General features: G+C 47.2%; 1 protein-coding gene, 1 non-coding gene and 1 pseudogene across 5 annotated transcripts in view; all 3 read right to left on the reverse strand.

The window, feature by feature from the left end:
* Positions 1-5,745: 5,745 nt before the first annotated feature.
* Positions 5,746-5,852, reverse strand: LOC134946946 (U6 spliceosomal RNA). The gene has a single exon (XR_010182491.1). It is a non-coding gene; the product is annotated as a U6 spliceosomal RNA (small nuclear RNA).
* A 605-nt stretch (positions 5,853-6,457) lies between these two features.
* LOC134946913 (U5 spliceosomal RNA) lies at positions 6,458-6,564 on the reverse strand (annotated as a pseudogene).
* Positions 6,565-13,155: 6,591 nt separating this feature from the next.
* MRPL28 (mitochondrial ribosomal protein L28) overlaps positions 13,156-16,176 on the reverse strand; it is a 37,103-nt gene continuing 34,082 nt past the window's right edge. For all 4 annotated transcript variants that reach the window (XM_063934198.1, XM_063934199.1, XM_063934200.1 and 1 more), the window contains exon 6: positions 13,156-13,411. In XM_063934198.1, coding sequence (XP_063790268.1) covers positions 13,313-13,411 — 99 coding nt within the window. In that variant the 3' untranslated portion in view covers positions 13,156-13,312. The remainder of the gene's footprint in view (positions 13,412-16,176) is intronic.

The following is a 16,176-nucleotide window of genomic DNA, read 5'->3' on the forward strand; positions in this document are numbered from 1 at the left end:
ACAAGGTCATAAGGTGGTGTTTGGTATCCAGCTGAAGGGTATTTTAAGGGTAACATTCCGGTGTTGGTTTGAGAAAGATCGCATGTTCCTGCGGATAGTTATGTGCAGGAGCAGAATATAGATATAAACTGTAATTACTGTACATTATGTATGGTTCCGGTATGAATGGTCGACAGTCATTAGGTCAACCACCATTGGTCGACATTGACATGGTCGACATGGACACATGAAAATGGTCGACACATGAAAGGTCGACATATGAAAAGGTCGACATGAGTTTTTTTACTTTTTTTGGTGTCGTTTTTTGCGTAAAATGACTGGGAACCCCAATTAGTGCACCGCGTCCCCTCGCATGGCTCGCGATGGTGCCTTCCCTCCGCTACCGCTTCGCTCGGCACACTTTACCGTTCCAATCGTAGTCCATATGGATCGTACAGTATGGAAAAGTTCCCCAAAAGAAAAAAAAGTTAAACTCATGTCGACCTTTTCATGTGTCGACCTTTCATGTGTCGACCAATAGTGGTCGACCTAATGACTGTCGACCATAACATGGTCGACCATGTGAACGGATACCATTATGTATGCAGCGGGAATCCAGAGGAGACCACCCACAAGAGCAGTTGGGAAAGACATCGCCTACCTATTCAAACGGACCTATGACCTCTCCTGTACTGTAAATGTGCATTCCTGTGTCCAATGGACAAAGAGATTACAGTATCTATTGTATTGCTTTTTGGAAGAATTGTATAAAGAGAGCTGCTGTAGGCCTGGTCTGACACAAGACTCACAAAGTTATCTATCAGATGACCGAGTACCGGGCCGGGAAGCGCAAGCGAATCTACTCACGTAGGTACCATTGGATGTAGCCATTTACTCTGTTATATTATATTGTATTGTTTGTATTGTAACCCCCCTTTTAGCAATAATCCACTGTGGTGTCGGAACCCAGCGGTAAAATCACAATTGGTGTCGTGTCTTCATTGCCCTGCTAAGGTTTAAAGCGTATTTTCATTGCATTGCATAACTGTTCAGGGTTTGTGGTGTATCTCTGGGTGTGTACGCGCTGTGAGTACTTTGTACCGTCTGCGCAGCGTTTGCACGCGAAGTCCGTACGCAGTACGGGACTTTGTATGCTAATAGCGTACAAAGTGCGCAGAGTGTGTGTTAAGTACAGCGGACGCAGCGGCTCCATGGTAAAGTGTATTTAAGGTGTGTTTAAGGTATAGCTTTCTTTCCTAAGGATATTTCAGCATTATCAGCCCGCACTACATCCAACGATCGCTCTTTGGAAGACAACTCGGGAGAATTAAAGGCCGGAACCACAATCTCCTGGATAAGGTGGAAGGAAGACACCACCTTGGGTAAATAACCTGGGCGTGCTCGAAGAACCGCCCGGTCACGGTGAAAAATCAAATAGGGAGAGTTATAGGATAAGGCACCCAAGTCAGAGACCCTTCTAGCTGAAGCAATAGCCAGCAAAAACAACACCTTAAAAGGGAAAGCCACTTAAGGTCAGCAGACGCAAGAGGCTCACGGAGACTCTTGTAAGGCCTCAAAGACCACCGACAGATCCCAAGGGGCCACAGGTGGCACAAAAGGAGGCTGAATCCGCAACACGCCCTGAGTGAATGTATGGACATCAGGTAGGGTAGCGATATTTCTCTGAAACCAAACCAACAACCTTGAGGGAGGCCAGACGCAGGCCCAAATCCAGGCCTTGTTGTAGAAAAGCCAATAGTTTGGACGTACTAAACTTGAAAACGTCATGATTGTGAGACGCACACCAAGTAAAGTAAGCATTCCGGACCCTATGGTAAATCCGAGCAGACGCCGGCTTACGGGCCTTCAACATAGTTTGAACGACCTCCTCAGAAAAACCCTTGGCCCTCAGGACGGAAGCTTCAAGAGCTACGCCGTCAAAGCCAGATGGACCAAATCCTGGTAAACACAAGGGCCCTGAACGAGGTGGTCTGGTCATTGTGGAAGTAGAAGGGGATGATCTGACGAGAGCCCCTATAGGACGGAGAACCAGTGCCGCCTGGGCCACGCTGGAGCGACTAGAAGTAGGTTTCCTCCTTCTTGCTTGAACTTCCGTATTACTCTGGACAGGAGTGACACCGGAAGGAACACATACGGCAGCCGAAAGTTCCACGGGATTTACAGAGCATCCATGAACGCTGCTTGAGGATCCCTTGTCCTTGCTCCGAAGACTGGAACCTTATGATTGTGTCGAGACGCCATCAGGTCCACATCTGGGATGCCCCACTTGTCCATGAGAAGTTGAAACACCTCTGGATGTAGGCTCCATTCTCCTGCGTGTACATCCTGACTGAGATAGTCCGGCTCCCAGTTCAGAACACTCGGAATGAACACTGCTGATATGGCCGGCAGATGGCGTTCTGCCCACTGAAGAATCCTTGATACTTCCCTCATTGCCATGCGGCTTCGAGTGCCGCCTTGATGATTGATGTACGCCATCGTGGTGGCGTCCGATTGTACTTGAACAGGTCTGTTCTGTATGAGATGCTGGGATATTGTCAACGCATTGAACACTGCCCGCAGTTCCAGAATGTTTTATCGGGAGTAGAGGCTCCTCCTCAGTCCACCGACCCTGGAGAGAGTGTTGTTCCAACACCGCGCCCCAACCTCTCAGACTGGCATCTGTCGTCAGCAGGATCCAGTTGGATATCCAGAAGGGACGACCCCTGCTCAATCATTGGTCCTGAAGCCACCAGCTCAGCGATAGGCGGACCTCCGGAGACAGGGAGATCATGTGAGATCTGATCCGGTGAGGCAGGCCGTCCCACTTGGACAGAATCAACTTCTGTAGAGGGCGAGAATGGAATTGAGCATACTCCACCATGTCAAAAGCAGACACCATGAGACCTAGCGCTTGCATCGCCGAATGAATCGACACTTGCGGACGGGATAGGAAGCATCGAACCTTGTCCTGAAGTTTCTGGACTTTCTCCTGAGACAAGAACAACCACTGGTTGTGAGAGTGTCCAACAACGCTCCCAGGTGTACCATGCTCCGAGCCGGAACCAGGGAGGATTTCTTCCAGTTGTATCAGCCACCCGTGGGCTGTCATGCACTAGACCGTCAGATCGAGATGACACAGGAGAATTTCCGGGGAACTCGCCAGGATCAACAAATCGTCTAGGTATGGTAGTATCCTGACCCCTTGACGGCAGAGTGTAGCTGTCATGACCGCCATTACTTTGGTGAAAACTCGGAGCCGTTGTCAAACCGCAGGTACTGCTGATGAGATACCGCAATAGGAATATGTAGGTAGGCATCCTGTATGTCCAGGGAGACCATATAGTCCCCAGGCTCCATGGCCAGAACAATAGAGCGCAGCGTTTCAATGCGGAACTTGGAGATCCACACATGCTTGTTCAAGGACTTCAGATTGCGAATGGGACGCGAGGACCCGTTCGGTTTCGGGACTAGAAACAGCAGTGAATAAAACCCCTTGCCCCTCTGAGTCAGAGGCACCTGTACCACCACTCCTGTGGACGGGAGGGAATGTACCACCGAATGCAAAGTGTATGCTTTTGCCGGATCCAGAGGCACATCTGCCAGGCAAAATAGATGAGGGGGACGATTCTTGAAGGGTACGGCGTAACCTTGAGCGACGACTTCCCTCACCCAGGTATCTGAAGTGGTCTTCAATCATTCCCGGGCAAAACCTAGAAGTCGGCCCTCACCCTGGGATCCCCCAGAGGGAGGCCCGCCCCGTTATGTGGCTGACTTGTCAGTTTTGGAAGCTGGCTGGCGGGCGGCCCAGGTACGCTTCGGTCTGGGCTTGGCAGGTCTGGAAGCACGAGCTTGCTTTGGGTACGCCTCACCTTTTGCTTTACCTGGAGTACGAAAGGGTCGTGGGAAAGTAGTTTTAGCCTTCTGTGCGGAAGGAGCCGTACTAGGTAGGCAGGCTGTTTTAGCAGTAGCCAGATCGGCCACAATCTTATTGAGGTCTTCTCCAAAGAGAATGTCTCCCTTGAAAGGAAGCACCTCCAGGGTTTTCTTAGAATCCAAATCCACCGACCAGGATCTCAACCAAAGGATATGTCTGGCCAAGACGGACGCAGTAGCAGCATTGGCCGTGAGCACCCCGGCATCGGAGGCCGCCTCCTTAAGGTACAGAGAAGCTGTGGCAATATACGAGAGATAATAGGATTTTGGTACTTACCAGGTAAATCCTTTTCTTTGAATCCATAGGGGGCACTGGAGTACTCTTGGGATATGGACGGGCGTAGCCGATCAAAGGCACTGAATATTCAAATTTAGGACTCTCCCCCCCCTCCATATCCCCAAGTACCTCAGTGTACTTTGCCAGTGTTTTTTACTGAGCGAACAGGATATAGAGAGGTTGACAATGGAGAATCCCTATAACATAACGGACAACCACAAAGTTGATCCGTAACCTTATTGTCAACTAAACAGTTGACACCTTAACCGATAGAACTTTATAATTTGAGCCAATTGGTGAAAATGTGTTACCATAAGCTCCTTTGAGCTTAATACCATCCAAGTTAAATTTGTTCACTAAGCTCCCTTGAGCTTAAAACAACCCAGGTAAAACTGCTCTGGGCGGGCGTCCAGTGCCCCCTATGGATTCAAAGAAAAGGATTTACCTGGTAAGTACCAAAATCCTATTTTCTTTATCATCCACTAGGGGTCACTGGAGTACTCTTGGGACGTACCAAAGCTTCCCTCGTGGGCGGGAGAGCTGTTTGATACTTGTAACAGTAGGCAGGCCAAAGCTAAATGCTGATGGCGCCACCATTAATAACGTATAACCGTGCACAAACGTGGTGCACTGAAGGCTATGTAGCCGCGTCGTAGCCGCTGCACGACCCGTTGGGTCTGACATTCCCACAGAACCTGTGGGATGAACTATTACTGACGTAGGCGATTGTAACTTAGCCTTAAAGTAAGTCTGATTTGTAGTCATTATTATCCAACTGGATAATGTCTGCTGAGAAACTGGCTAACCCCAGTTTGCAGTATCATATAGAACAAACAACGTATTCATATCACGTACTGTAGACGTTCGGTACATATATAAACGCGTAACGCGTGTACCACATTCAGAATTCAAGAATGTGCTGTCCACACAGGAAGCACTATTGGTATATTGATGTGAAGAATACGAAAGCGGATTTCGTCCGAAGATCTGCTTTGTCATGAGAAACTCAAATACGGTGGCTTGGAATACAAGGCACCCAAATATGAAAACAAAACCCTTGTCGAAGCACCATTGCCGAAGGCAAGGCTAGAAGAAAAATGTTTTCCAAAGTGAGAAACTTAATTCTCATTTGTTGTAAAGGTTCAAAAAATATGAAACTTAATTCCCCTTTGTTGAAAGGGTTCCAAAATATGAAAACTGTAATAAATCTGAACCCAACCTCAAATCGCCTGGCGCTGTAGGTAGGATAAATAGAGTCTGAACTTTGGTGACACCTTGTAGAAAGATGTTTACAGACGCAAATAGAGGCAAACGTCTTTGAAAATACGTTTACCACCCAGATACCTGCACTGTTAGTGCAGATGAACGCAGTTTTCCATCCCATCCCGTTTAACAGAATACGGGTACTTGAAGTATGATGTTGGAAACTTCCGAGGTTTACAACCTATGTAAGCACACGAAATGTTTTAATAATGAGCTGCCTTAAGCGGCTTACTATTTCGTTACATGGTTGGTATAACCGATACTGTAATGCTCTATTTTTTTAAGAGGGCGGTCTTATGGAACGTTTCACGAATTTGCGTGTCATCCTAGCGCAGGGGCCATGCTAATCTTCTCTGTATCGTTCCAATTTTAGTATATGTGCTGCCGAAGCTAGCACTGAACCCTCACCCCGTCAACCGCAGCTGCGGTACATAGATAATAGGTACATAGGTAACTATGGGTAAAAGAACGTTCCCTGATGTAACAGGTTGGACGTATTATGAGCGGGCCAAGATCGTGTGCAAGTATTCATTGAAAATTCGAGAAGCAAACTTCTCTGAAACCCATGAGATACCACCAGTATGACTGTGACGAACTGTCTTCTGATCCGTTTTGGCAACGAAGAAAGAAGCGGAAATTGGTGAAGCCAGATACACGATGCTGAATGACCCCATGAATGTGATGTACACATACTGAGCTTTTGTAATTGTGGCGAGATGCCCTCATGTATACTTGAGGGTAACCCCCTTCTGTGGACTTACATCTTAAACACCTGTGTATTTAATGTCCAGTTTTTAAGATCCAAACCCTGACGGGTGAGATCGTCTGTCTAACAGATGTCCACTCACGGATTGATGTTGACATTTCCCCATAATGGCGTTCTGAGCCATTGAAGATTTGAGTTACCTACCGCCTTGCCTTGCGGCTTATCGGTTCTCACTGGTTGTTCAGTATGCAACTGCCGTTGCTTTGTTTGACTGCTTAAGGGCAGCGTGAGCCAGGCATTAAAAACAAAATTAAATTACCTGAAACTCACGGTTGTTACTCTCCACGGAAATCTTTAGTAAAAAGTGAAAGATTTATTCGTGCTGAAGAGAAAACCAGAGTCTATCGTTGGTCAGACTGAAAGCGAATTATTTATTGCATTGTAAAATGTTCTAGGACATTTATCTATTGCATTGTAAAATGACCAGAGTTCTAGTACATTTATCGACAGCAATCTGTCGTGTTTAGAACCTTTGCGTTGATTTTAACTACAAATCCTGACTCTCTGTGACTGTCGTCTAGAGTATACGCACCCTTGTTCCTCTGTGGGACACGCGAGTGAAAGGTGGCGAACTAAATTGAAAACACATTTTTTTCTTAATAAGTAAATACACCAATGTACCGCTAGTGTGCGTGTACTTTTGTTCTTGCTGGTGTAGTAGGTAAAAGTCGTTGATTTACCGTATTTATAATCTTACCTAGGAATTTACATCGTTTAGACAGACTTAGATGTGATTGTTTTCAAACTTAATCTGCTACTGTAGTATACCTTAGTAGCGCAAGTTAGAGAAACTTTGTTAATACATAGTGAGATGAGCTATCATTCCAACATCACTGTAGCAAATACCGGAAGCGATAAGCAACGGTAGAAAAGAAATGCTAATGGTTGCTTGCAACCGCTAGAACCTGTGATGAAGAAACCTGACTGGGTAACTACGCATTGTGAAGATCAAATGCAATCATACAATTTTGTGGCTTCAATAAGCAAAAACTAACTGCAGAAAATCCATTTTCTAACTGTAATAAATGACTTGCTGCTTGATATTGAAACGGAGGTGTTTGATTTTGCTCAAACAGAGGGGAATAAGCGTACTATTGACTGGTTTATAAACCAGCAAAGACTAAATGACAACCTGCCAAACCGTTCCACAGAGGCAGTTTTGTCTTTAAGCTGTAAACAGCTGAGACCTATATAAGTTAAAGTCATGAAACCTCGCAAATGTAACATGTAAAAACGCGCTTCCACAATTGTAAAAGAGGTCATCAAACCACTGGCTTGCTGACTGTAACGTCCTGTCGTTACAAGGCGTGACTGTTTTTGTATAAAGGGATAAAACGCCGTAACAAATATACTGTATTTTTAGTCTGCACTATAGCCTTACTTGCTATGTAGACAGACACCATAATAGGCAACAGACAGACACTTGCACGACTTAATGAAATTATTATATGGCATATATATATATATATATATATATATATATATATATATATATATGTTATTGCTGAACTGCATATTTATATGTATGGTTATTTCTCTGTACGGAAATCCCTAGGAAACTAAAGTATTCTTTATGTGAAAAACAGTTCATATTGCATATGAAACCCGAACCAAATTTCTACTAACACCCCTGCGCCTTCTGGTGGCTTAGAGATGTAGGGCAGGAATGTTCTGGAATTATCTTGAACTAAAAATTCCCACCAACACCCCTGCGCCTCCTTGTGGAGTAAAGGTGTATGGCCGGAATGTTCAGGAATTATAAACTGGAAAAACAGCAATAATTAAAATGGCCGTTTTGCTTTCACTGAAATTCACAGTACAGGCAATTTATAGCCTTAATAGCCTTTTATACAGTTAATATATATAGCGTATATGTTCTTACAGATCTATTATACAGTAAACACATACACTTAGTTAACCATACACTTAGTTAACCTCCAGTTACTATAAATCCAGGCTGCAGTGAATGTATTATATTGCAGCCTTAACAGAAACCCTTAGGTTATGATACTCTTAGGTTATGATAGGCCATTAACTGCTTAACAAACTTTTGTTAACCCCTGCAGCCTTTTATATCTGCTGCTATGGCCATATACTCCCCCCTCACCCCCCCTTGCAGCTGCGCTGCTTGTAAGGTAACTTCCCATGTTACCTGCAGCGGTGCCGGGAGAGCAGGAGAACGCAGAGTATAGCTGCGGCGACTACAGACATCAGTGACCGGATATGGCGTCGTTGGCTGTCTGCCGAGTAGCTGGCTCGGGCGGCGCTGTGTACAGCGGTGGCCGGGTACCAGCGTTGTGAGAGCGGCCGGCGTCTGATTGACGTGCGGCCGCTCTGAGCTGTGCTCCGGAGTAGCTGGCTCGGCCGGCGCTGTGTACAGCGGTGGCCGGGTACCAGAGTTGGGAGAGCGGCCGGCGTCTGTGTTTGACGTGCGGCCGCTCTGAGCTGTGGTTCCGTCTTAGCGATGGGAGAGCGGCCGCCGTGTGTCTCGGAGCTTACTTACTGTATAAGTGCTGGGAGAGCGGCCGGCGTCTGATTGACGTGCGGCCGCTTTGAGCAGTGCTCCGTAGTTCTGCCAAGTAGCTGGCTCGGGCGGCGCTGTGTACAGCGATGGCCGGGTTGGGAGAGCGGCCGGCGTCTGATTGACGTGCGGCCGCTCTGAGCAGTGCTCCGGAGTTCTCTCGGGCGGCCTGATCTGTATTAGTGCTGGGAGAGCGGCCGGCGTCTGTGATTGACGTGCGGCCGCTCTGCTGCTAGGTAGTGCGGCGGCTGGAGCGGGTGCAGGGAGATATTCAGCGGTATGCTGTAATAGCTGTGGTCAACATAAAATAAACACTTTCCCCACACTGCAGGGCGGCAGCGTGAGCTGACCGCCCTGACCCACCATACCTTGTGCTGCAAGCTCCGTCCAGCTTGTGACCACTTCTCATGCTGGCTGTGACGGGCTTCTCAGTCATCTTGGCTGTGACGGAGCTTCTTTTTGTAAGCTCCGTCCAGTTGTTTTCCGTGCAGCTTGCAGTAACCAGCTGCCTGTGGCTGTGAGGGTGCTCTTTGTGAGGACCGACACGCCATGCGCTGCCTTATAGCGCCTGTGGCTGTGAGGGTGCTCTTTGTGAGGACCGACACGCCATACGCTGCCTTGCAGCGGCACCATCCCGGCCCCAAGTTTTTCCAGAAACTGGGACGGAAAGTGTAAAAATTAAAAATAAAAATCTTCTGAAAAGTGGCCATTGCCACAAGCCGATGATCATGCTGTGAGCACCGAAAAAACACTGGCAAAGTACACTGAGGTACTTGGGGATATGGAGGGGGGGGAGAGTCCTAAATTTGAATATTCAGTGCCTTTGATCGGCTACGCCCGTCCATATCCCAAGAGTACTCCAGTGACCCCTAGTGGATGATAAAGAAATTGTGGAGCATGCTCAGAGGCATCGGAAGACAGTTCCGCCTCAAGTTCCTGAGCCCACGCCTCAACAGCTTCAGCAGCCAGTTGGCCTTTGCACAGCCCCCGTAAGGGTATAAATCGCTTTTAAACAGCCCTCCACACGACGATCCGTCGGTTCCTTCAAAGAGGTGACGGTAGTTACTGGTAGAGCAAAGGAAACAACCATGAGAATCTACAGGCGGAGGAGTTTCCCAATTTTTACACACCTCCGCAGAGAGAGGATAGTGAGCCAAAAGTCTCTTATTCGGTGTAAATTTTGGCCCCGGATTTTCCCAGGATTCCTGACATATGTCAACCAGGTGTTTAGAATAGGGTAAAATTTGTTTAACCACCTTCTTACGTTTAAACCTATCCGGTTTCTTGGAGACAGTTTCAGGCTCAGAATCATCAGACACTTGAAGAATGAACCGTATCACCTCAATCAAATCCGAGACATCCACGTATGACTTCACCATCCCATCTGAAACATCAGCGCCAGTGTCTGAGGAGTCAGTATATGCACCGTCCTCATCAGAGGACATGTCGGTTAAAGCAGTGGATTGAAAGGAGGCAATGGCCCTTTTAGAAGACGACTTAGTCTTATGTGGGCGAGAGTGACCCTTAGATTTAGACATGGATTGGTTCAAATGCTTTAACTGAGTGGAAAGCTGATCCGCCCATGGCGGGTTCACAGCAGGGACCATAAACTGTGGTAGTGGCACAGGTGGTCCCACAGGGGGCGTCAATTTAGTCACAAACGTGTTTAACAATGTGGAGAATGTAGCCCAAGGTGGGTCTTGTGATGCCCCAAGCGCTACCGACCCACTGGAGGGCAAGGAACTCCCTGAACCTGAACTCTCAGCTGTTAAATTATCCTCCATTACGTCCGCGGCCTCACAACCACGCAGTGTGGGAGAAGCCCCAGCGTCATTGCCACGTGTAGCAGACATAACTATGGCGGTCATTCCGAGTTGTTCGCTCGCTAGCAGTTTTTTGCAACCATGCAAATGCTATGCCACCTCCCACTGGGAGTGTATTTTAGCTTAGCAGAAGTGCGAACGAAAGGATCGCAGAGCGGCAGCAAAGTTTTTTTGTGCAGCTTTAGAGTAGCTCAATACCTACTCAGCACTTGCGATCACTTCAGACTATTCAGTTGCTGTTTTGACGTCATGAACATGCCCTGAGTTCGCCCAGCCACACCTGAGTTTTTCCTGGCACGCCTGCGTTTTTTCTAACACTCCCTGAAAACGGTCAGTTGACACCCAGAAATGCCCTCTTTCTGTCAATCACTCTGTGGCCAGCAGTGCGACTGAAAAGCTTTGCTAGACCTTGTGTGAAACTACATTGTTCGTTGCAATAGTACGACGCGCGTGCGCATTGTGCCGCACAAGCATGCGCAGAAGTGCCTTTTTTTTTTGCCTGATCGCTGCGCAGCGAACAAATGCAGCTAGCGATCAAGTCGGAATGACCCCCTATGTGCACAGTAATGGGCAACCCGGTACAAGGTGTAGCAGCACTATACATAGCAAGAACTCTCAGAAAAGAAGCCTAAGATGGCACAGACCGGGAGTTCAATAGATATAGAATATATGGTGACTATAAATCACAAGTAAAAATACACCGTCAGTATATCTTGTGATACAATCCTATATTAATAATAGAGAAAAACCTGAAACACTTGGCCCCCTCAGGTATGGCAATATAGGAATAGCCCACTGAGTGAAATACCCTGCAATAAAGGCAACCACGCAGCAGCTACATGCACACACACGTATATAGGGGGTCATTCCGAGTTGTTCGCTCGCTAGCAGATTTTAGCAGCATTGCACACGCTAAGCCGCCGCCCTCTGGGAGTGTATCTTAGCATAGCAGAATTGCGAACGAAAGATTAGCAGAATTGCAAATAGAAAATTCTTAGCAGTTTCTGAGTAGCTCCAGACTTGCTCCTACACTGCGATCAGCTCAGCCTGTTTCGTTCCTGGTTTGACGTCACAAACACGCCCTGCGTTTGGCCAGCCACTCCCCCGTTTCTCCCGACACTCCCGCGTTTTATCCTGGCATGCCTGCTTTTTTCCGCACACTCCCTGAAAATGGTCAGTTTCCACCCAGAAACACCCACTTCCTGTCAATCACACTCCGATCACTTCAACAATGAAAATTCTTCGTTTGGACGTGAGTAAATCTACTAAGTTTTGAGCAAAAATACTTAGTGCATGCGCAGTGTACCATGCGCATTTTCGCCTTAATCGCTCCGTTGCGAAAAACGGCAACGAGCGAACTCGGAAATGACCCCCATAGTCACAAGCGTACCATGCAGAAATTATGTACCATAAACTGCACTGGACTAGCAATACAAAGTAATACTCAGTATGGCTATATGTGATAACTATAGATATAACAAACACAGTAATATCACAGGGTGTTTGTACCACACAACCCTGAATGTAAGCACTTTTTCTTAACTAACAAGTGTCCTGTAGGAAGCACAGCACTGGAAGTCAGGCGGTTCCACAGAGGACGATTTGCCCTAGCAAACCCAGGAACAGCAAAGCTCTGTCTGAAATGGTTGCTGACCGGGAGTGAGGGAGAGGGAAGCCGCTCCAGGGCGGGAACATTGCTGAAATGGCGCCCTGGGGCTGGGGGGAGGGACCTCAGGTCCGACCTGCTCCCCCTGCTGGCATCCCCACCGGGTGTGCGGGCTGTAAACACAAAACGGGGAAACTTGGTACAATATCCCCCTGACCTGTGCCCATAATTCAACCCTGGTGGCTAGTGGAGCGGCTGCCCAGTATTCAGTGTCCACGCCGCCCTGGATCGCAGTAAAGTGCGGCACAGGAGCCCCTTACCTCCCCCTTGTCTGCGGCCCCGCGATCCGGGAGACGGCGGCGTGTGTGTGACTCACTTTAGAGAGAAAGAAGCCGGCGCCTCCGCTGCAGTGACCCAGCAACCTGGGCGCGGGAGTATACAGCGCCACTGGGGGAGATGGAGCTGCACGCAGGAAAGTCTATGAGACTTCGCCTGCAGCAGCCCTTGTAGTCTTCTTACATTTTCTTCTGTCAGTCTTGTAAAAATGAAGCTCTGAAAAGGCTGCTTAGGGCAGCCTCCTGTTAAGTGCCTGCATACTGCATGGCATCAACTTACAAACTGAGCTCACTGGCATGGAGGAGGGTTTATAGAGGAGGAGACGCTGTGCATCTTGGGAACAGTCAAAAGCTTTGAGCCCGTTGGTGCCTCGGATCAAGATCCTACTCTACACCCCTTGTGGAGTCCAATGTACCCCGCAGCAGAAATTGCTGCGGCTGCCATTTTCTTAGGGATTTCTGCTGCTCTGCAGACAGAGTGGTAAGTATAACAAAATGGGTGCAGGGTGTGCCATGTGTGGGCCCCTTTGAACCCAGGGTCCCTTGTGTACCACACACCTTGTACCCATTATAGATATGCCAGTGCTTTAATTCTTAGGGAGACTTGTGTGCACCTGTTATTGTGAAACGGAGTAGTAAGAAATACACATTTATACAAAGATCGTTTATTTACGGTTTTAAATTAAACATACATATTTTACCAACAGGAGAATTGAACAGTTGCATAATACAAATCAGTCTTACAAACTGATTACGGTACACCGCTTTCACCATTAACCAATCAAAAAAAGATTTCAAATTGATCCTTAGGATTTCCTCTCTATCACTGCTGGTTCCTCTAGTTTCTGGGATACTATTTTCTTGACAAGATTATCTACAGCAATTTTAAACACAGGTGTGGGGTCCTGAAATCAAAGACAGAACATGTTATAGAAGCAACACGAAATCACTCTTATGGTGCCCATACACTTGTGTGATGCCCCGCGTCGCGACATCGGTCTGGCAGTTCAGATGCGATAAAATCGCACCTGAACCGCCAAAGTGATTACCATGCGATACATCGTCTGGTAATCACGTGATGGGCACGTCACCGCCGAGTGAGAGCGGCCTCAGGCATCTCGTCGCATGGTACCTTAAATGTGCATACAATCCTTTGATTTCTCTCATAGATGCTGTCGAAATCGAAAGATTGTATGCCATATCGCACAAGTGTACGGGCTACATTAGACATTACCTTTTTAAAAGAGTTTCTTTCTACAATAAAAGACAGACCGTTTCCATGTGCAGAAAATAGGCAGAACATTTATATTTATATAAATATTTGATATTTATATCAATCTTCCATTAAGAAACCAACATCACGAATGATCTAAGCAATTGCTAAATGCAATAATCCACAGCTGTTCATCTCAAAATCATAGGAACTTTGCTTTGTGGCAGATCATTACCAGCAGCGCTGTGTTTTCTGGCTCGGACACACTCCGGCACACATGCGATGGCACTGTGATAACAATGACACATTGCAGCAGAGACATAGGCACTTAAGCACAGCACTCACATTATGCATATAGTATGCTCTAGGCAACAAGCAGGTGAACACAGCACGGCACAAAAACTTAAAGTTTCTACCCATTTGGGGAGGGCAGCACACACGACAATAAAGAAACTGTAAAACTATGTGTTTAGGTCTGTTTAGTGCTTGATGACAGTGAACCACAGAAGCTGAACAAATGAGAGCAAGTATGAACTAATGTCTTTATACTAATAAAATAACTGATTTTAGAAAGGTTAGCTACACTAGAGAGATTTTGTCACAAGCCTTAAAAATGCTTAACTTTTTTTAAAAATTTTTTACATTTAGTAATGTTTAGTGATTTTCTAAACCAATTTCGGATTCCAAGGATCAAGATCACCCACAGAACCGAAATAAGAATCTGCCCAACTTGGGATGCAACGGACCTCCTTCACGGCTCCGCAACTGCGAGTGCCACCCTAATGATTTATGTAGGCAACAGCGGTCACGTCGTCGCTATACTTGGGCTGGATAATGCTGGAGGAGTGGCAGAGATAGAAACGAGATCTGAAAACTGCTCAGCAGTCCAGAAGGTTGAGTGGTAACTGGCTCTCTTGAGCCGTCCACCAACTCTGAAAGGTCTGATGTAAGGTTATTGCCCCCCATCCCACAAAGGCCTGCATCTGTGGTGAGGACGACCCAGTCCTGGATCCAAAAGGGCAGCCTTTGTCCAAGTGGGAGCCCTGGAGCCACCACAAGATGGAGTGTCAGACCTCCCGAGAGATCATGATCACTTGCGTCTTTAGCTATAGGTGGGATTTGGTCCACCGGGCCAGAACTTCCAGCTGAAGAAGCCGGTAGTGAAACTGAGCATACTCCACCCTGTCGAAGGTGGAGACTAGAGGATCTGCATGCAAGCGTGCATTGACACTCAGCGACAACATAACAAATTAATGATGTAAGGCCTGTAGGTCCCAGAGTTTGTCCGCAGGAAGGAACACATGCTGAACTCTTTAAATCAGCAAGGTCCCTAAGAGTCACATCTGCAGAGATGGGGACAAGGAGGATTTCCTCCAAGTGATGAGTACATCAGGCAACTGGGCCAGGCGAAGCAGGTCACCCAGAGAAGGCTATCTATGCTTTGTGTTGAAGAGGAGCTGCCATGAACTTCATGAAAACACAGGAAGTTGTGGAAGGCCCTAATGGCAATGCCAAAAGTATTCTTCCTGGAGCACAAACCTGAAGAAGTCTGGTGACTGAACTGAATGGGAAAAGGCCACAGAGCATCCTCGATGTACAAGAAGGCCATGAAGTGCCCGTTTCTAACAGCAGCTGCATAAAACAGTGCCCGGTCATGCAAGCACAAAACTAAAACTGTCTGCCTGTGGGCTGGGGCATAGGGAAGAAGGAACCTGGGCAGTGAGAAAGAAAAGTTAACTGTTTGGTGACCAGACTCCTACACACACCCTATACCCAGCAGAAAGCCTGTGTCCCCAGTGGAAAAAAAAACCAAAAAACACAAAATACAATCTACAAAACCCCAGCACCAATGGATTCAAGTAAGTAGTGAGTAGGGGTAAAACGGGACAAACCACAAAAAGAAAAATAAGAATTTACTTACCGATAATTCTATTTCTCGGAGTCCGTAGTGGATGCTGGGGTTCCTGAAAGGACCATGGGGGATAGCGGCTCCGCAGGAGACAGGGCACAAAAAGTAAAGCTTTAGGATCAGGTGGTGTGCACTGGCTCCTCCCCCTATGACCCTCCTCCAAGCCAGTTAGGTACTGTGCCCGGACGAGCGTACACAATAAGGGAGGAATTTTGAATCCCGGGTAAGACTCATACCAGCCACACCAATCACACCGTACAACTTGTGATCTAAACCCAGTTAACAGTATGATAACAGCGGAGCCTCTGAAAAGATGGCTCACAACAATAATAACCCGATTTTTGTAACTATGTACAAGTATTGCAGATAATCCGCACTTGGGATGGGCGCCCAGCATCCACTACGGACTCCGAGAAATAGAATTATCGGTAAGTAAATTCTTATTTTCTCTATCGTCCTAGTGGATGCTGGGGTTCCTGAAAGGACCATGGGGATTATACCAAAGCTCCCAAACGGGCGGGAGAGTGCGGATGACTCTGCAGCACCGA

The sequence above is a fragment of the Pseudophryne corroboree genome, chromosome 7, assembly GCF_028390025.1.
Source record: "Pseudophryne corroboree isolate aPseCor3 chromosome 7, aPseCor3.hap2, whole genome shotgun sequence".
Taxonomy (NCBI): Eukaryota; Metazoa; Chordata; class Amphibia; order Anura; family Myobatrachidae; genus Pseudophryne; species Pseudophryne corroboree.